At 43.5% G+C, this 20,844-nt stretch overlaps 1 protein-coding gene across 5 annotated transcripts in view; it reads left to right on the forward strand.

Annotated features, from left to right (window-relative positions):
- IRF2 (interferon regulatory factor 2) overlaps window positions 1-20,449 on the forward strand; it is a 42,221-nt gene extending 21,772 nt beyond the window's left edge. For all 5 annotated transcript variants that reach the window (XM_083835042.1, XM_083835044.1, XM_083835041.1 and 2 more), the window contains 7 exons: window positions 1,979-2,078; window positions 2,702-2,878; window positions 5,419-5,465; window positions 9,106-9,217; window positions 13,065-13,229; window positions 17,746-17,792; window positions 19,103-20,449. In XM_083835042.1, coding sequence (XP_083691168.1) covers window positions 1,979-2,078; window positions 2,702-2,878; window positions 5,419-5,465; window positions 9,106-9,217; window positions 13,065-13,229; window positions 17,746-17,792; window positions 19,103-19,414 — 960 coding nt within the window. In that variant the 3' untranslated portion in view covers window positions 19,415-20,449. The remainder of the gene's footprint in view (window positions 1-1,978; window positions 2,079-2,701; window positions 2,879-5,418; window positions 5,466-9,105; window positions 9,218-13,064; window positions 13,230-17,745; window positions 17,793-19,102) is intronic.
- Window positions 20,450-20,844: the final 395 nt, after the last annotated feature.

A 20,844-nucleotide genomic window follows, 5' to 3' on the forward strand; every position in this document is an offset into this window, starting at 1 on the left:
CTTCTTGGATTTCATTGCAGAATATGAAATCAGTTGTATAGCCTCCATAGCATCGTGTAGCATTGTTGGAACTTCTTCCTATCACCAAACATGAGAAGACTTTTTAGTCTGGTCTATTCGTGCAGTTCATGGTGGTAGATTTTTTTAATGGGCCTCTATTTTTTCCACGCTAATCATTGTCTGCAGGACAGTAAAGGCAATAGAGGTTATTCTCACTTTGATGAACACAGTAGAGCTGTGGACCGCAGAAGAGTGGGGTTGAAGCTTTCTTTAGACCAACTTTACTTGGGGAAAGAGGAGAGCATATCTATAGGGTGTTTTAAATATGTAGAGGAGGAAGAGATAGGAGGCAAAAGGCACGTGAGGCAAATGATGAAGAATAGATGAAGAGGAAGAAGGAGTGTGTGAGAGTTTGAAGGAGAATGGAGAACACGTTAAATCTGTGATTTCACCAAATTAAAGAAAAGATGAAGTGAAAAGGGAAGAATGCTGTTCTGAACAAATGAATGTAAATGGGAAGGGATTGGAGAAAATAGTTGGAGGTGACAAAAAATGCAGGCTCAAAAAAGCAAAGATCACCCAGAAAGGAAAGGAAATAAGCCTAACCTTGACATTAGTGAAATATTAACCTGACAGACAAGGAAGAAAAGCTGTTGTTGGAGGAAGGGGGGGAGGGCAAAGGATTTATCTCACCCAACCTTAGACATCTACAAAGCAGTCATTTAAATGAGAGCTGCCTGTCTAAAGTTGTTTGCAGTTAATGGAGAGAAAGAGGCACTTTGGGGTTGTAATTCACTTGGTGAGCTGAAGGAAATTGTTCCCTGAAAGTGCTTTTCTCTTCACTAGCTGTGAAAGAAATCTAAACCTGTAGGGGTGGCGCTTACAGTGTAAGATGTCTGTATTTGAAGCCAGGTAAGGTGTATCCTGCCCAAGAGGAGGATTTTGTTTGTGGAGCAAAACCCTTTTTCATGGCTTTGCGGAAATGAGCATGAAGTGTTCTTATACAACCCCCTTGGTCATTACATAGCAATTCTTTCCTGTGTTATACGATATGAAAGCACATCTGACCCAGCATCCATCTGGCCTGCTATCCTATCTTTGATGATGGCCTGGGCGAAGTGCTCGTGGAAGGAGTAAAGGAGACACCACCGGGGGAATATGATTCTTCCCAGTCCTGTGCTGTTTGAGCTCTGAAAGGCATTGTGCTCCCAGAGGTGGAGTTGCATCTGAACCCATCATCTTTAACAGTCACCAGCATACTATCTTCCACAAGTTTTTCTGTTCCCTTTGTGAATCAGTTTATACTTCCACTATATAAGGCACGCCCTGGTTTAACTATGTGTTGTGTAAACAAACAAACAAGCCTTCTTTTGGATTGCTTTAAATCTGTTTTTCTTCAACCTAAAGTTTCTGAACTAGAAGAAGTTTAGCTACTTTTAATTCCACCCCTGCACATGGGTGTCCTGTATCTTTTTTTATCCCATTGCAGAGAAGTCTACATTTGATACACGTCCTGTTTGATTAGCTCATAAATTTTAGATAGCCCTTTCTTTCACCATGCTAGTGTTTTACTGGCTGAATTCTAAATCCCTTGAATTAGCTCTGTTCCTATGGTTGTTTACTTTTGTATCTGATTTTTCTAATCATAAAAGTGTCCGTGCTGCCAAAACTAGCCCTCGTTTTGAATGTTTAGAAATGTGTAGCACTGAATGTTTTATCCATGTGTCAGCCTGGAAAGCTGCCAGTCTCGTAGTCCACGAAGGGGCATCTGAGTATTTCATATACTTGGGGCTGTATTCTGCTTTCACTGACGCCAGTGGATGTTTTCCTGTTGAGTTCAGTGACAGCAGCACTGGGTTAGAAGGAAGCAAAACATTTGCAGATGCTGGAAGTGCATTTTTAAATGGGTGACTTACAGTCATCAGAAAATCCCTCAAGTCAATCAATATCGGCATTTCCTGTTTGTTTTCCCTTCCAGGAGAAGAAGATTTTTCAGATTCCATGGATGCATGCTGCAAGACATGGGTGGGATGTTGAAAAAGATGCTCCCTTATTTAGAAACTGGGCAATTCACACAGGTATTGGGACTCTCTTTTTGCAGGACAGATTTTCACTTTGTTTTCCCTTTAAGAGTTGTATTTTCCTCCTTTCATGTCTTTGCTTTTTACTAACACAGTAAATGAATTGAAGCTTCCAGATCTGTGGGAGGCTAAGTGCTTTTTTCAAGGTCTGCAGTACTCCCCAGCTTTATTGAATGGCCATAAGTCATTTGCATTTGAGGAACACAGTAAAACTTAATTGATTTAAACGTTAACAAGATCGGGTTCAAAATTGTTTGGAGTAGAGCATGCTCAGCACTTTGTAGACTTGGGCCCTTAGGCTTTTTATGTGTTTCTATGGATTTGAGCCAGACATAATAAAGGTAAATGCTGTGCAAGCTTTTCCACGTTGTTGTAGAGTTCCATCTGATCCGCAGTGCCCTAGGTCTTTCTTGAACAGAAACTGTTTTTAATCATGTGTTCTAGAAACATGCATGAGAATGAGATCGCACCATTCACTTTCTCTTGCAACTTCAGCTGTTGTTTGAATGCCCGTCTTGAGAACCAAAGACTAATGCCTTGGAGTTAACCTGTGTTGCTATTAGTCTGCCTTAGGTATTCAGTTATGCATCGTATGTGCCTAACTCTCTTTTCTTGCTTAGGAAAATACCAGTCGGGGGTAGATAAACCTGATCCAAAGACATGGAAAGCAAACTTCCGATGTGCTATGAACTCTCTCCCTGATATAGAAGAAGTGAAGGACAAAAGTATAAAGAAAGGAAACAATGCCTTCAGGGTGTACCGGATGCTGCCACTATCTGAAAGACCTTCTAAAAAAGGTAGAGGAGAGAGTTTGTGAGTGTGAAATTCGGTGTTGGGTGCATTGCTACTATGGGGTCTGCATAATGTGCCAGTTTTACTTCTCCTACTGTAAAGTCAGACTTTCCTGTCCAGGTGTTCCACAGAACTTAGGAACTTCTGTATGAAAAATGGGCTGCATTCAATTAAGAGAACAAGCTAGTTTGAGAGAGGATCGATAAGATATGATAACTGGTGGTCTGTGTAAATGGTGACAGTTCTGTTAAAGCCGATGGAGCTGTGTGCAGGTGCTAGTCCCATGTACCTTGCTTGCTTAAATTTTGGGGCTGCCAGTAACTGCTGCCAAATGGGCCAAGTTTGATAGGGGACAGTGATACGGCGTAAGCAGCTGAAGATTTGCAGAGTGACAAACACCCCTAACTTGAATCAGGAAAAATGTTTCCTGCGGGAGGTGTTAATATCAGTGCTGAACTAAAGCACAGTTTTAGGAAGCTGAGAATACCACAGAGGAGAGTCCCTATTCATTTTTCTGTGGCACCACTTTCAAAATCACAGTCCCTCTGAGGTATCCTAGTGAATGAAGGCAGCATAAAGCCATAGCTGCTTATTCCCTCTCATGAGAGAACTCTCATGAGAGAACTGGGTCTCCTTCAGTCAAGGAAGCTGAATAGAGGATGTTTGACATCCGTGCATTTCACACAGTAAAGCTCATTCAGAATATGGTGGCAGGCATTTTTCTGTCTTTTTCCAAGCAAGGATAGAAATAAACTCACACTCTTTTTAGCTGAGTGGGAGCAGTACACTTCAGCATAGCTGTGGCCTACATAGAAAAGCTGGTTCTGTAGGTTGCAGGGACCAAACTCAGATGCCATGTGGAACTGGGAGCTCAAATTCAGCATCTGGGTTTCCTGTATAAGGAACAAACTCCCAGGTTTGACATCCTAGGCTTGACATCCTTCTCTGTTCAGAATGTTAAACTATGGAGCCACTTCTTTAGTTACATAGGTAAATTAGGCCATGAAAAAAAACAAAACAAAAAAAAACAGCAAAAAAGGCTGTCCTCTTTGCCCCCACAGCGTGGTAGTGGTGACATGAGAAACTGTTTAAATTCCACAGATTTGGCTTAGGTGTTAGGTCTCCTACATGCCAGGAGAAGATCCAACCACCAGGTCAATCTCATGAGTGATTTCTTTTTGAGTAGAAACACTGGCTTCTTTATGGCTTTGTTATTGTCTTATGGAGTAGAAGATGGGCTTCCTTGTTCCTCTGGTATCTTCTAGTGCCTAGAAGTATTGGATGGAAAGATAACCTGCCATCCAAATGCATAATGCTCCTCTAAAATCAAATCCGGTTCACGTAGTGCTCAATTTGTTATTTTCTCAAATTGAGAAGTAAAAGGCACATCTTAAGTTTAAGGTAACTGTGATTGGAAGCATTTAACTCTGGCATTATGGGGGCAGAATCATACTGTGAAATGAAGATCAATCTGGAAAAAGTAGAATTTTTGGTTTGGAACTGTTTCCGATCTCTCATCTGTGTTGTATTTTTTACATTCAGGCATATATCCATGAACCACAATCTGTCCCATTGTGGTAGATTCCTCTCATAGCTGTAAGAGCTAGAAAAGTTCATCATGAAAAATGAGATTCTGGAGCTCTGTGCAGGAGAAGATTCCACTACAATCCAGTTACTATACAACTGACATACTTTGGGCCTTGTATATATTCTCACTTGCCCTTTCCACATGGCATGTGGCTATATTTATGTATGAGTGAGGGCAAAAGAATTTGTCTGCAAACATTTCTAATTCGAAGTGCTGTCTTGTGGTACGGATGGGAGAAATTCCTGGGACACGTCTGTACAAACAGCGGGGTAGAGCAGAGCTTGCATCAGCAGGTCTGAGCTTTCACGTTAGGGTCTCTTCAGGACACAGCAGGGGCAGCAGTGCTGAGGTCTGCCAAGGCACGGGAGGTTTGGTGAGGGCCATACACCTTGGGTTTTCTTCTGCATTCTCAAATCCAGCATGATTACATAAACCACTTTTGCATTAATTATAATATATAATCCTTCTCCCATGTTGCAAGCATTTACAAAAATGCATTGAAATTTGCTGTGATCTCTTTTCACATGTTAAAGAATGATCTCCCTTTTCCTGTTGCTGCAGTGAGAGTGTCTCAAGTGTGATTAGGCATGCATTTTGATTTTTTTTTGAGTATTTTTCTCAAGTTTGCTTCTCCTTTAACAGTCCCTGGTTCGTAGTATGTCACTCTTTCATATTTTTCACCTTGCTTTTTTGAATGAGATCACTTTATTTAGTCCATTCATGGTTCTTTTTTGCAGTCCTTCAAAAATGAAACACAAAACCCGAGTGCTCAAGGTAAATTTTTGACTGCCCAGGCCTTATAGTGAGCTTAAAATTAAACAAAATGAGTTCTCCCTTTCCTAGGAGATGCTACTATTCTGAGGCATGTTTGGGGGCTATTTCTTAGTGGATATAGAAAGCATATAGGAAAACTCGTGGCACAGAGAACTTTAAGAAATCTTCTTTCTGTTGTTGCAGGAAAAAAAACAAAGTCCGAGAAGGACGACAAATTCAAACAAATTAAGGTAAGAAGTGGCTGTTAATACTGTAAGAGCTTGTGAAAACAATCTGTTGCAATATTTTTTAATAGCCCCAGTAGTATCTTGTGGATATTTGCAAATCTCCTATGCTTGTGGTTTGGTTAAGTAGTTACAGTTATTTTGGATTTTTTTTTTTTAAACCTGAAGCCTGTTACAGCCATGACTAACGTCATCAGTTGACACAGCCCTTCTGTTGCAATGCCTGGAGGTTGGAAAACTGGCAGCTTTGGCAATACATTTGCCATTTGTTTGTCTGTGTAAGTAGAAATAAAGTAATTATGGAAGGAATGCTTCTGAACAATGCAACTACCTTTTGGAGCAATTAGTTTTTGTGCAGAAGGCATTGGATATTCATTTTCGTTTAGGCAAGGGGGAGAAGTCTTATCGGAGCTGCACGTTCTGCTCATGCACTATAAGTTGGAAGAATTCAGTTGTAAAGCTCATCAGGTAGCATATTAAATTTTCTTCTCGTTCAGAGCATGGACCCAAACTCACATTTGCTTTCCCTACAAAGCATGGTATTTGATAGGTTTCACAGTTCTGCTGAGGCCCCTCAAAGAAGATCCTTGTTAAATAGTGGCAGGATTTGGTCCAACTTCATTTTTTTCATAAAGTAAATTGCAAAGTTTCCGGACTTTCAGGCTTCACTGAAATTTGTGTTGGTGGGTCTTTCATTTAAATCTGGGATTGGAGTACTGAAAGCATGGCCTGCAGTAGCATGTAGCAATGTCCATAACAGAACAGCTCGGTCCTCCGCTGCTTGCTTGTCAGGGACTGTGGCTCTCATTCCTCAGCCAGGTAAATGCTTGAGGCCTGGGAAAATGACTTGATTGCAATTGGATTTGGAAGGCAAAAACTCTTGGTGATTTGTGACTTGTTTAATTATGTGTCAGAGCACTGCTTTATTCTGGTAAAGTCCATTGGTCAGTGTCGGGCAGCACACGATGCCTCCCAAACCTGGCAGGAGCACTTTGCTGTTCCCCTTCTTCATAATCTTTCTTTTAGTCAAAATATTAAATACCTGAAAAGCTGTAGAGGTGCTTGAACGGTCTTGTCCTCTTCATTAAGACTGATCTCACAAATACTGCTTGCTGAGAGAGTTCCAGTGGTGTCTGGGAGATTATTACACACAGCATTACGCCTGTGAGTAGGAGCGTGCAGGGAGGCACTTGCAGCTTTTGGGGGTGCTTTCTTGCAGCTTGGTTGCCCTGAACTATGCAGAAGTGTTGGGCCACACGACCCAGCAGCAGTAAGCTGATCTGGCCGTGCTTCCAGCACATACACCTGCCACTGATAGCTATGAATACGTGGCTCGCCAACCACTGATTATGATATGGCTGCTTACCTCTTGCAGGCTTTGATATGGGGCCAGGTAGTATTCCTGACTGTTCTCCCTTATTCTGAGAAGTGTGTACATGAGTTGACTTCCAAATACACCAGGATTTTTAAAATAGGTGCTCGTTCAGTGCTCAGCTACTGCTAGGTGGGCTGTTGAGTGCTGAAGGCGGTAACTGTGAAGAAAGATGGTGGATGAGTTAATGCACATGCACATTTTTGAACACTGAAAGCTGCTTAAATTTCTTTGCTTGGTGATGTGGGTTCCTGAGATCTGAGCTGCGCGGTTTTTGTTGAAAGCCTTGCAGTTACCTTGAAAACCTCCGCTTAGTGAAGATGAGCGGGAGGCTGTTCCACGACCTGCCTGTTAACTTCTGTAGGGTAACAGGGTCACCACTGCCAGACCCTGTGGGTGCCCAGAGCTCTAAGGCAACCCGTGGTGGGGGCGAGGAGAGCTGCCGGACCTTGCTGGTGAGACTTGGTGCCAGACCTTGCCGGGCTGGCGGGGCCGAGCCCGAGCAGGGTGCTCAGTGAGGGCGCTTCCTTCCTCGTCCCCACTGTGGGTGAGAGGCCTGGCCTATACCTGATCCCTGCTCCACTTTAGGCAAGGGGGACTGAGAGCGGGTCTCCCACCTTGCAGATGAATCTCCTGGGGTTTTGGGCAAATGGGGGAGAGGCCGTAGGTATCTGAGCAGCCCAAAGAGAAATAGGCTCTTTCCTTTGAAACAGAGTTCAGGGCTGAGCTGCCTGCATGGGGCTTAATCTCTACCTTATCTTACGTGTAGTTTTGGCTATGCGTGCAGCTTCCCATTCAGACATTTGTTTAAGTCGAAGTGACACCTTTCCCTGTCCTTTCAGCTTAGCTTCCTCCAGGCATAACTGAAAAGTTAAGTGCTTTAATAGTGGCTATGCCAGTGTCCATGTCCCTCTGTGGATCTGGCACCGTCACCTGAGTTGTAGGATGAATATTTATTTCTGCAGCTTGAAAGGGCAGCTAAATAAACTCCTCTGTAACTAAGCCTCAGCAAAGCTGAGCGAGTTACGGTGTGAGCAGCATTCCCATGGGGGCTGCTGTGTTTGCCAGGGCGTTGCACAACACCAGGGCTCCGGTGCAGAGTCCTCATCTGTCTCTGCAGTTGGTATTCGTGGATAGATCAATAGCAGCTAATTTTATCTTTTCTGTTTTTCCGGTCCTTTGACTTGTGGGCTGACACCACCAGTGTAGCTCATCAAAGACCACCCGGTTGCCACTAGTGCTTTACCCTCCTCTGATTTTTCATCCCCATGATAACAGTTCATGTGGTTCGTACTCTGAAGGGGGCTGGCGCCACAAGTCTTGAGGCTTGCCCTTGCCCTACGCTTGCTGAAGTGATTTGGAGCAGTGAAAATGGGCATACCTTGGCATCAGATCACACCAGCAGTTCTGCACCTCTCTGCAGATGTGCCATGAGGACAAGAGCCATGCAGAACCTCACTTTTGGTGGCGGCACTGCCTGCCCAGAATGAGAGCAGAAGACTTTAGACTTTATATCTGATAACCCCACAAAGGAGCCCATAACAGGGAGGAGGTTGGACTTGTAGTTAATTCTTTAAAAGAGTCCATAACTTTTTAGGAAATCCCGAGTTTGTGGAATTAAAATTTTGGCGTCTAGTCTGAAGGGAGGATTTTAGATTCCCATTTGAATGTACCAGACCTACAGAGTATGCATCTTGTGGACAGCTCAGTGTATATAGAACAGGTGGTGTTTTCCCAACGCTGTTGCCCTATGGTAATGTTTATGATGTGATCTAAGAGGCTGTATTTAGTGTAAACATTTTGGTTTGCTTTCAGGCTTGCTGCAGAGAAAAATTAAGACTAGAATTTAGTAATTACTATGCTGAAGCTAAGGCTTCCTTTAAGAGAGTGCAAAGAGATACAGCATGTTTGGAAGGGAGGGAGGATGAATATTAAATAGAATACATTTTAAAGCAATGTTTCTTCTTTGTTTGTTCCAAATGTTAATCTCTTGTAGTAAATAGCACACTAATTTCTTGCTCTCTGAAGGCTCACTCTAAATCTGAAAATTAAAAATAGCATTAGTTTCAAAGCTGAAGCTTTGGAAATGGAATAAACTCTGGCTGCTTCTCAGAGAACCAAATTACTCGTTCTGAAACTGTGTCTAACAGAGCAGTGGCTATGCGGCAGGCAGAAGCGATTTAATTTATTACCATCTCAGAAAAAAAGCGATGAACTGAGTCCAGGCTCCTAAAATAAATCAAACCTGACCCAACTGTACTGTTTTCATTCTAGCAAGAGCCAGTTGAATCATCTTTTGGGATTAATGGGCTAAATGATGTCACTTCTGACTATTTCCTGCCCTCCAGTATAAAAAATGAAGTTGACAGTACAGTGAACATTGTAGGTAAGTACTACTATGCTTTTCATATATGCTAAGCATACAGGTGATTAAAACACGATTTCATGAAATAGGTGATACCAGAAATAAACTTCTGACTCTGCCAAACTCACCTTTCCAGCAGTATTTTGCACTTTGGAAAACAACACAGTTATAATTGTCTACATGTTTTTTGCTAGCCCAGGCCATGCAAGGTCCTGCTTGCGGGCCAGCCTCACCACCATGCCGAGACAGTGAGCAGCACTTCTGCAGCATGGTTGTTCCCCTGAGAACTAAGCTTTTACAAACTTTTTCAGGTGGCTTTTCCTGACATTAACTTACTGTACAGGGTAGTCTTCAGCTATGAGGGTACTGTAGCCAGTGTCTGTGGGAGTTAAATCAAAGCTGGATCATGGTTTCCCATTGCTCAAAGAACAGGTTCGCGTAGGTTAACATTTTATTTGTGAATTTAAACCTACAGATGAAATAGAGGACCTCAGTTCTTTTACCTCAGTAGCAGAGTTCTTTCTTAACATCACAGAGCTGACAAGATCAGTGAAGATTGTATTTAGAAACCAGTACGTTAGGAATTAGATGTCATCTTTGAAGAATGTGAATAATTGGACCTTGGTAGAACAACGGGGCTGTTCTTGACAGCTCTTTTTTAGCTAAGGTTGTGACTGTAATGAGGAATCTTAGAAATGTGACCCATATACCATTTTCTCTAGAATTCCACTTTTAATATATGAGGAAGAAGTGTTTGAAAAAATATGTTAATCTTCTGTTTGCAAAGATGGCAGAAATCGCATGCAGTGATTTTTTGCTACCCAATTTTTTGGTCACAGAGCTTTTCATGAAGTCATTCCTCCAAGTACTTCTATGGTTTAGAAGTACTTTTGCTCTCATTATGGCAGTGTATTTAATCATCTCTTGCTTTGTAAAAGTATTAGGGCATGATTTTTGCTCCTACTATTACAGAGGGCTTTATAACTCAAAGGAATAGCACAGCAGTGAGGTATATTTACAGACTGACTCATAAACAAATCTGAAATACACCAAAGCTGATATGCAGCCCCAGCAAGGAAGCTTCATACACTTTTGCTTTATTTTACAACCTTAAAGTCAAACAGAGATCAATTAACAGCATTCTTTGAAATGTACCTGCTGCTCCCCCAAATCCAAGAGAGTAATTTTGCTGCAACAGGTCAGTTTTGTACAGTGCGGTGTATCCTGAACTCCTGTTAAATTTTATTGTGAGATGAATGCATGTTACACCATAGCAGATCTTAGTAATTTACAGGACAGGAGCCATACTGGTAACATCAATGTAAAAGTGGTAAAGGGCCTAATGTGGAAACCGAGCAAGATGTTCCGAGGAATAGAACTGAATTTGCACCTTAAGGGCTTTCATTTTTCCTCGAGCTCACAAGGGAGATGTCTGGTTAGCCTTTTTACCCCTTTGCTCCTATGGATAGACCTAGCATCCATTTTCAGAGGTGGAACAACAAGGTTTGGGTGCGTAACTGTGATCCAGTGTTGTTTAATTAATGGCTTGTGAGTGTGCTGCTTATCCAGTCTGAGGAGAGAAGTCCTTATTTAGTACTCCAGGCTGGTATTTAATGTAAACAGGGGGGAAAGGGTAAAATAGATATATTCTGCAGAAAGGAGGGAAGTCAACTGGCGGGGAGAAAAGACAAACAGCACTTGCAGTGCTTCTGACATACGTGCAGCTCGAGGAAGAGTGGTGACACATTGCCCAAGTGAGCAGTATTTTTTGCTGCACTGAAATTATCTCGTGGGGTGGGTAAGAATTCTTCAGGTCTTGAGGAGAAAGATAAAACAGCGCAGATGGCCTGTTCTTATCCCAACAGTGTTGCACAATACTGGTTTCTCCTGGATAAAAATTAACTCTGTGTGTGTGTGTTTGTGAGCGTGCACACGCATGTGCTCCTGCTCCCCTCCGCTCAATAAAAAGCAGGCCCTTTCAGAACCAGGAGAAGTGACAACAAAATGTCTAGAAGAAAATGGTAGTAATTGTCGTGGTCCAACTGAAAAATAAAAGACTATCTGGTGTGTACGTAATTTTCTATATGTTGGAATTGTCTCATAGAATGCACATCCCCCAGGCTTTGGGGGAGTTGCCAGAAGTTGGCTGGCACTTCACAAAGCTTTTCCCTGGGAGAAAAACCTGTCACTTTTCTTTTTCAAAACATCGTGTTCTTACCTTGTCTAAAGATAGAAGGCAGGAGTGGGTTTTGTGTATATACATGTGCATTCATGTATATTTACCTGAATCCATCCAGGAAAAGATATTATCTTTTGCTTTTTTTTTTTTTAATTAATAATCAGAGTACTTAGGTCACTTAACAGAAGAATTTCAAGATGTACTGTGCTTCACTTACCACATTTTTCTCCATCATGAATCTAGAATAAAAACATGCTGTCTGAATTCCTAATGATACCATATAGCTCGGTGAATTAATTGTGGCTGCCCTTTGAAACTCCAGTATTGGCCAGCTCCAGAATGACATTACCAAGTGGAATGGACTACTGAGCCTGAAAGATTTAGTAGAGTTGTTCCTGTGTAAAACTTAAAATAGGCATGTATCACTGTACAGTGTGTTTAAGACTAAAAACAGTTCGCAAAACACAAATAAATCTGAACCATTTCCTCCGGCACAAAATCTTTCCAAACTCTCGTTGAATTTGGTAGGAATATATGTATGAAGGTTGTTTCTTTTGGTGTTTTGTGGTCCAGTGAAAGAATATCCGTAGTCCTTCCCTTTCTCTCGGTCAGCTGGGGTTTCAGGTTAGCCATCCCCTGCGGTGGCTCTGTACATCCACGTTGTCCTGATCTACCTAGTGGCTTTCAGCTCAGTGCTGGATTAATGCAGTAATCATGTGTTCATACTGCTGGGATCAAAACGGGGGGTTGTACAAGACAAAGGGAATTCTCTCAAGCTGCTCCAGAGAGCTGAGGTTTTGGCTTTTACAATAGTACTTCTTTGCTGAGTAACTTCTAAAGTTTATTCCCCTGTTTCAAAAGGGTGTTCTGTAGCACAGCTAGTGTCTGCAAAGTGTTTTGGGATGCTTACAAAGCATCCATGGTGCTTTCACTTTGTAGAAATAAGCAATGTTACTTTGGTATTAAATATTATGTCCATGGGGGAATAGGAAAACCATCTGTTAATAACTAACCAGACTGTAGCTGTCAGTCACAGACCACAGGGACTACAGACTAGCAGTACGACTGTGATTTTCTACATGCCACCACTGGCATTGTGAGGTTCAGTGAGAATAAGCATCTAACTGGAGAGTAAATTTTTGGCAGATTCATGTCATGTATAAATCAGCTTTCTAACATATTTTACATGACCAGGTGGCTGTTTTTTTGCACGCCAGTTCTGACCCATTTGCTTTCATGATGCATAATTTACACGAGAGCATCCAGAGGCTATGGGATGCTGGCAGCATGTTGGGTGAGGATGCTTCCCAGATTAGGAGAGATTGCTGTGGTCTGTATGCCCTGGCGAAGGGAGAGTGTGGCTGTGGTCTTCCCTGGGAAAGTGTCTGGACAGCTGATGTGTTGGGGACGGCTCGAGGGCATTTTGAATGAGAGCCAGGAAAAAGTTAGGCATTTTCAGTTGTCACAAGTGGAAAAGAAATGTCTTTGAAGGTGATGGAAACTAAATATATCACACAGGTTTCCTATAGAAGTCTCTTTGAAAGCAGGTGGTGGACATGGAAGAAAGTGCTGAGGCTATATTAAAGACTGCATTTCACTCAAATACCAAGCAGTCTCCAAGGACAAGCTCTTAGGGATTCATCAGAGTCGACATAAAATGAGTAATCATTTTTTTCTTCTGACTCCAAGTTGTAGGACAGCCGCACCTTGATGGCAGCAGTGAGGAGCAGGTGATAGTTTCCAATCCTCCAGATGTTTGCCAGGTAGTAGAGGTGACAACAGAAAGTGATGAACAGCCCCTCAGCATGAGCCAACTGTACCCCCTACAGATCTCCCCTGTCTCGTCCTATGCAGGTAAGCATCGTGGTGTTTCTTTTTTGGAAATGTTTGGGAGACACTAGATTTGCTCAGGAGTGTCAAGCCAAGAGGCAGGGGTCACCACAGGGGAAAGGGGAGCTTTTCCAGGGCAGCTGGCACAGATTCAGAAATGTCTGTTCTGCTGCCTTCTGTATTTTTAACTCAAAAATTCACAGTCCTGTATATTCATTTTACCTTGGGAAACAACTCGGCAGATCTAAGGACGGAAATGTAGGCTGCAGTTTTTAGCCTGTGATTAATGGAAAAATAACCTTTTCAGATGTTATGCAGAGAGATCTTGTCATCTTTTATTAGAGGGACATTTTCAATGGTACAAATGATATGTTGCCAATATATTGTGTCCCCTTTGCACCCTGACCTTTTAAAGATAAAAGGTCATCTCTGATGCATGTTTCCGTGATGCCTGCCACAGTGGGTACAGAATGCTAAGGGCTGCGCTAATGATATATAATGTAAATGTGAAGCTGAGGGCCCTGGAGGAGTGGATTTGTCTTGTTGCGTATAGTCTGCAGACTAGAACAGCCATGTAGTGACTGATAACAAGTGGTCTGTGGAAGTCTGGCTTCCAACGTCTGTCTCCCATCTGGATTCTCTGATATCTAGTAAGGGTTGAGATAACAAGCTTTCCCCTGAGTCAGGGTGCTAATAGTTTCTCATTTTTATCTGGCCCATTATTTTCATAAAACTGGTAGGAAGTTAAGAGTCTTGGCACTTATTAATCCCTTATCTAAGACTGACAACGTATTCAGAAGTTGTAAGGGGAGAACAGATACAAATGCATGCATGGGCACGCTACATAGAGTCCTTGCAATCACATAAGCCTTATTTCCGTAGGAAACAGGGCAAAACCACATTTGAAAGTAGAAAAAGTTTCATATCCAACCTGTCCTTTCTTCTTTAACATATTGCTAACTTGCAAGCCTCAGGATACTGAGGCAGAAAAAGAAAAGTCATCTTTTTAGGAAAACTTGAGTATTAATTGTTCCCAGTGCAATTTATTATTTTACACATGGTTTTGTCTTTGACTCATTAGGCTGAATTAGTTCCAGACACGTTTTCATAAAATATGAATGTAGGAATTTTTATCTTTGGGTCTGGGTGAATAGTTGATGTTCTTTTGAATAGCCTCCAATGTTAGTCTCACACACGTTGATATATGATCGTGCTTCCCAGCATGTTTAGTCTGTAATGGCCAGAGCATTAGAAGGGCTTTGCGCAGCACAAGGTGGGGGTGCTCTAACATATTAGCAGTGGGAGATGCGGCCTTTGAAACGCTTGTCCTTTTTCCAAATGCTTCTTGCAAAACTTTTCCTGGGTATGTGAATGTGGCAACACTGCTTTCTTTTAACATCGGCTACAGGATCTAAGTTCTTGAAATGCAAACAAGAGTCACCATCTAGGTCTGGAAGTCGTGGCAGTTGCTTGGGCTGTGACAACAGGGAGGGATGTATATGGTGACAAGAGAATCATCTGGACATGAGCAAGTCCTGAGCTAGCTTTCCTAAAGTCAGTGCAACAAGTCTGCATGAATGAAGCATGTCTGAGGTACTTCTGCTATCGCCTTATGTTGTCTTAGTATCCTGGTGGTCTTGAGCTGACCTACCTTATATCAGGACCTGGTAACTCATAACTAGGATAGCACAGAGACGATTTCATGCCACTGATATGCCTTTAAATGCATCTCAAGACAGCTCTTGAGGATCCTGGTTAGTCTAGCCAGAGGCCAGCAAGACATGGCGTACTGCTAGAGTCTATCCTGGAACAAGTCCTGATTAATACCTTCATCAGTGAGCAGAGGAGGTGGTGGAGTGCACACTTGTGAAGTTTACAGCAGACACCAAATAAAGGACACCAGCTGATATGGCTAAGGGCAGGGCCACAGTCCGGAAAAAAGCGAAGAGGCTGTAGGAAAGGGGCCAATGGGAACCTTACGAAATTCACAGAATCATGATAACATCTAGCTTGGAAAAACCCTTCAAGATCACCAAGTCCAGCCAGTTCAGCAAGAACAGATGCAAAGTCCTGTTCTTGGAAAGGAAGAGCCCTTTGCAGCGATTCGGGCTGGGGCTGCTGAAATGGGGAGCAGCTCAGCAGAAAGGGGGGTGGGCAGCGAGCTGGACGCGAGCTGGCAGAGCACCCTGGCTGCAGAGAAGACCAACAGCCTTCAAGACCATGGCTAGGAGATCTAGGCAAGTGATTATCCCCCGCTACTCAGGGCTGGTCACACTGCTGCTGGAGTACTGGGCCTGGTTCTGAGTCCCCCAGACCAAGAAAGCAACAAACAGGAGCAAGTGCAGGGAAGGGCTGCCAGGATGGGGAGGGGCTGGAGCACTCGTCCTGTGGGGAAGTGCTGATTGAGGGACTGGGGTTTGTTCAGCCTGGAGAAGAGATGGTCCTGGTACCCTCACAGCAGCCCATCCATACCTACAGGGATGGTACTGAGAAGGTAGAGCAAGGCTCTTCACAGTGAGGCATGGAGGGAAGATGAGAAGCAATGGGCGTAAATTGAAGCAAGAGAACGTGGTCCAACTGGATATAAGAAAAAATGTCACTTTTTCACCACAGGGTTTGTCAGAACCCTGACATTTGTAGGACGTTCTTGTGACTATTTCGGATTTTATCTTGTTACACACAAGTCCGTAAAGGAGCCCTGAACCTGCCCTCATGGCTTTGCTGGGTTGCCTCCTCTGTCAGGTGCTACCACGGATTGGCAGGAAAGAGTATGACCAGAACAGCTGTGCAAGAGCAGTTAGTTTAGCTCTTCTGAAACAGCAACAGCAACAACAAAAAAAGTAGCTGGAGGTATCAGCTGTCCTACATAAATCTGTTTTATTTCAAAAACACCTCTAGTTCCTTTCTGAGGTTACACAGGCAAATGATATGTCTGGCCCTTGTGAGTTTCCTCATATTTCCACTGACGTCTATGAAATCCATTTTTTTAGTACCAAGGCTGTTCTTGTCAACCTTGTCTTGTTTGACACCGATTCAAATAACCTTCTTGATTCAAATAGCCTCTCTAACTTTCCATACCCGAGTGGCTAGCTTCCCTGGCTTTGATAACTATAGTGCTATCTCTTGCTCAGCATTTTGTTATGTATAAACATCAAGGATGGATTCCTTTTCATCTGCATCACCCTTTTTTTGTTGCCACATGTTTCTTCATGTCAAGGAATATCTGCTTCTTGTCTCTGTGTTGATTCCTCGTATTGACTCTCCTTCTGTACAGATTACTTTCTGCCTCTTCTCCCCCCAGTTTGGCTTAATGGACTAACTTTATCACGTTGTCACCTCTCTCTTTACCTGGGCCAGTGGACAAGGAGCCCTGCGGAGTGTTAACTTCATAGGGCTTCACAGTTAGATCCTCTGCTTGCCGCATGCTGGGACTGGGACTCTGGAGTAGGCGATGCGTCAGCTGTGGAAGTTAGAGTATTTAGTAGCTGAGCTGCCAGCTTCAGGACGCTGGGTGCAGTTTACATCCTTATGTCTGAAGGAGCAATTCAGACCATAAGTTTATGGCCCACTGCCCAAACCTCGTCCTTAGCCAAGCCTCAAGAGAAGAGCTCTGGAGACTCGCAGGGGAGGTCCTCTGCTCCACCCACTGTTCAAGCAGGGACATCTAGAGGGCTTGAAAATACAACTGAAAGCCCTGGGTTTTGGGCTCTTCTGCAAGCAAGGGCTGAGCTGCAGCAGGATGGCCGTCCTGCTGGAGCTGCTGGCCTGTCCCTTGGTGCAGAGGGGTGACAGCTTGTGTTTGCACAAGTGTTATTCGTGTAGTTGTGCTCTGGTTGAAATGGTGAGGGCCAGAGAGGCAGTATGCAGGGGTGAGAGGCAACGGGGCTGTCCTGCTTTGGTGCAGAATGTAATTACATTTCTCTGTGCTGGAGTCGTGGGTGGAGGGCAGAGAAACAGGCTGAAGGACTGGGCAAGGGTGGCAAGAATGAAATAAAAGCAAAGTAAACCAGCAGTAATAAAGTGCAAGAAGTGACAAGGAGCCCTTGAGGCAGCAGATTGAGATAACAGCTTACGAAACAAAAACACACTTATCTCCTCTGGGGTGGAGTTGTAGATGTTTTTGCGGGGAGATAAAAATAAGGATTGGGAAGGACTTTGCCCGTAGCTGGGCCTCAAGCTGCCCAGAGCAGGTGAGGGAGAGGGGGCATTCCCTGCCAGCAGGAGTCTCCTCCCTCTGCCCAGAAGTATGGGCAGTTACACAGATCTGCTGTTTCCACCTCTGTTGCTGTCTTCCCCAGGGCGTGTCCATATTAACCATGATAACCATGTGAATTTACTCCAGTCGTTCAATGATGCCGTGTGGTCTAGCCCTTCGATTACTTCACATAGGGGGTCCATGCTTTGCTATTGTTTCCTGCTTGTTTGGCTTGGCTCTGTTTGCTTGAACTTGTTTGAAGTGGATCGAGCCTCTTGAGCTGGATTTTGCTACTGTAGATAAAATAACATGAGTTTCATTTTTGCTTCCATTTTTGTTTGACAGAAAGTGAAACGACTGACAGCGTTCCAAGCGATGAAGAAAATGCAGAGGTAAGTGCTTTCTGGAGTCTAAACACTTTGGAGCAAGATCTCAAAATGATGTCCAGAGCTATTCTTTCCTCTTCCACATTTGCAACTGCCTACCACTGAAACATTCAGTTTTAAAAGCTGAGAGAGAAAAAAAAAACTAGAAAGGTTCAAAGGATACAAATGTTTGGATGATTTTCTAGCAGAACGGATATCTCTGCAAGTTCCTTCTTCCTCATCTGTCAAAACTACAAGGAGATAAATTTGCATAAGAAAATACTCTGTCGAACCATCAACAGTGCCAACTGGTTTGTTAATATGGAGCAAGCCAGTGGACTTTGTCATGTGCTCTGTGTGTGTGCGCACTGTGCATCGACATTGCTGGGCAGTGAGCATTTTATCTCAGCTGGAAGCACGCTCACTTTGTTTTCCTTAAATGGCATCTGAACTCATACAATCAGAGGAAATGTTTACATGTATGATAGAAATGCAACTTGAATGTTTGAGGTATGTGAGGCAAAAGGCTTTCCTGAGAAGCGAAGACTGAGTTAGCGCTCAGCATCAGCTACCTGCTGCCGGCGTGGTTATAACAGTGTTCCTTGCCCTGCCCTGTACCAGAGGGCTGTATGGGCTGCTATTCCTTCCTGCTTTGGTGAAGCCCGAAGCTCAGTAAAATGCCCCAGGAGGGTTTGTGAAGCCGGTAAGAGAGAAGTGTGGGAATCCACCAGCTACTTCACCAGTAGCGACTGAGGTGGGAGCTCCATGGCTCCCCAAACCCAGCGAGGACCCTCCTTTGACAGAACATGCTGTTGTGGCATGTGTGATGTGAAAGGAAGAGGATGCTCGTGTTCCCTTGGCAAACCTCATAGCTGTGATGGTGGGCATGCTATCAAGGGACATTGGCTTTCCCAGCAGCCTTCCCTGTGTTGACAATGTGGGTGGTGCTGTTTGAAAGGTGTTGAGTCTCTGTACCTGCCTGTTGGCAGGAGGATGCTCTCCCCGGTAATGGAGGAGACTTCCATTTGGTGCTCTTGAGTTTTCGGTCTTCTGTGTCCGATTCTGTCTGGCACACTGGCAGTAAGGCCGTCCTTTTCCATCAGAAGAGTGGGCAGAGTCTCCTGAGTGCTGGAGAGCCACCAAGGTTAAGATACAGGACTTCCTAAGGGGGGAAATGTCAGAGAGCAAAGACATCCAAAGTCAGCAGGTAGGCTTTAAGAGAGGGGGTAACTCCTGTGCAATTTGTGGATGTTTCTGTCTTCATCTTGTTCCTGTGAGCACCTTACGAAGTGCATTCGCTCATGTATTCTTTCCTCATTCTTCTTCCCCCTTTGTAGGGGCGACTTCATTGGCAGAAGAAAAACATTGAAGGCAAACAGTATCTCAGCAATCTGGGAATGAGGAACACTTCTCATACGCTTCCCAGCATGGCTACTTTTGTTGCCAACAAGCCTGACCTGCAGGTGACCATCAAAGAAGAAAGCTGCCCACTGCCTTACAACAGCTCCTGGCCCCCCTTCCCAGACATCCCCCTGCCACAAGTAGTGTCCACAGCCTCCACTAGCAGCAGCCGGCCAGACCGCGAGACACGGGCAAGCGTCATCAAGAAAACGTCAGACATCACCCAGTCGAGAGTCAAGAGCTGCTAAGCCGCTGACAGTGTGTTTTTTAGCTTTGTTTTGTTTGGTTTTGTATTTTATGTTTCTCTAGGAGAGGTTCATCCCTTGACGCACATTAGACAAATCTAAGGTAAAGAAAGCCTTGGCAATATAAAACATTGCTGTGTCCGACTCCAGTGCCGGAGTGTTTTTAACTCAGGACTCCAGCCGTCAGTATGTACACCTGAACCCAGACGGACTTCCAAGGTTGCTAGGTAGGAAAAACCCAAGAACTTTGGCCCACTCGCAGGTTCCAGTGTTTCATATGAGGACCAACCGACCACAAGGGAAGTGGTGCTGCTGCGCTTCTTGCCGTCAAGGCTGTGATGGAACTGAAAGCCTCAGAATGGAAGAGAAAATGTGAACTAGCTGGAATATTTTTAAATAAAAAAATCTATTGTGAATATTGTACATAGTGCAGTACTAGCAACGTTGCAGTCTGCTTCTGCACCTTATTAAGAAAGCACTTATGAAAGGCCTTTTATTACCTTGCTCTACTTAATGGCACATTGAAGGTCCCTCCCCACCTGTGTTCTTTTCCAAGGCTATTCTTGCTAAAGTGTCTTTAAAGAACAGAGGAAAGGAAAGGAAGTTAAAACTTCCCATGTGGATTTCATACATTTTAAGACTGCTTTTCTCATGTTTGTTTTCTAATCTGCTATGCTTGAATGCCGCGTGGTACAATAGGAAAAAAAAAAACTATTACAGAGATATTATGCAAATTCCCAGATTTAAAAAAGAAGAAAAATACTCTAATTCTAACCAGAGCAAGCTTTTTTATTTTTTATACAGGGGAATATTTTATTCAAAATAAAATTCTAAAGTGAATATAATTTTTTTTAATCTTTTCTACAGCAAATTTATAATTTTAAGAATCAGTCCTTGGTTATCAGCAGTTATTACATCCTTGTGGCACATTTTTTTTTTTAATTTTGTAAAGGTGAAATAGCTTTTATGAGCTCATGTAGCAATCAGATTATCCTGTGGATTGATAATAAATATGGTATATAGTTAAATTTTTAATAATCCTCTTGTTTGTCTCTCTTTTTTTAATCTTTCAGAAGCCCCAGATGGCATGGGTGTTTGAGAGGTGGATGTGACCTCTCAGAGTGAACAATTAGCATGAGCCGTCTTTACAGTTTCTGCAGTGCCCATCTAACAGAGTGGGAAGTATTGTGCTCGAGACAGCTTGAGGTGGAAAGAGGAACTAGAGCTTAATGGCAACCTACTCAAGTCTGGCCTCACGTGTGCAGGTTGGGAACTGGGAAACCTCTTCTGGTGCTATTCCATGGTTGGCTTTGAGCAAGGCACCTCATGGAAGGGATCTTGAGGAAGCCCGTCCCCAGCCCAAAGCAGGCTCAGCTGTGTTTGCCCCGTTCCTGGTAGATACCTGTTTAGTTTACTCACAGTTTTCTTGTCCA

Source organism: Anser anser, assembly GCF_964211835.1.
Source record: "Anser anser genome assembly, chromosome: 4".
Taxonomy (NCBI): domain Eukaryota; kingdom Metazoa; phylum Chordata; class Aves; order Anseriformes; family Anatidae; genus Anser; species Anser anser.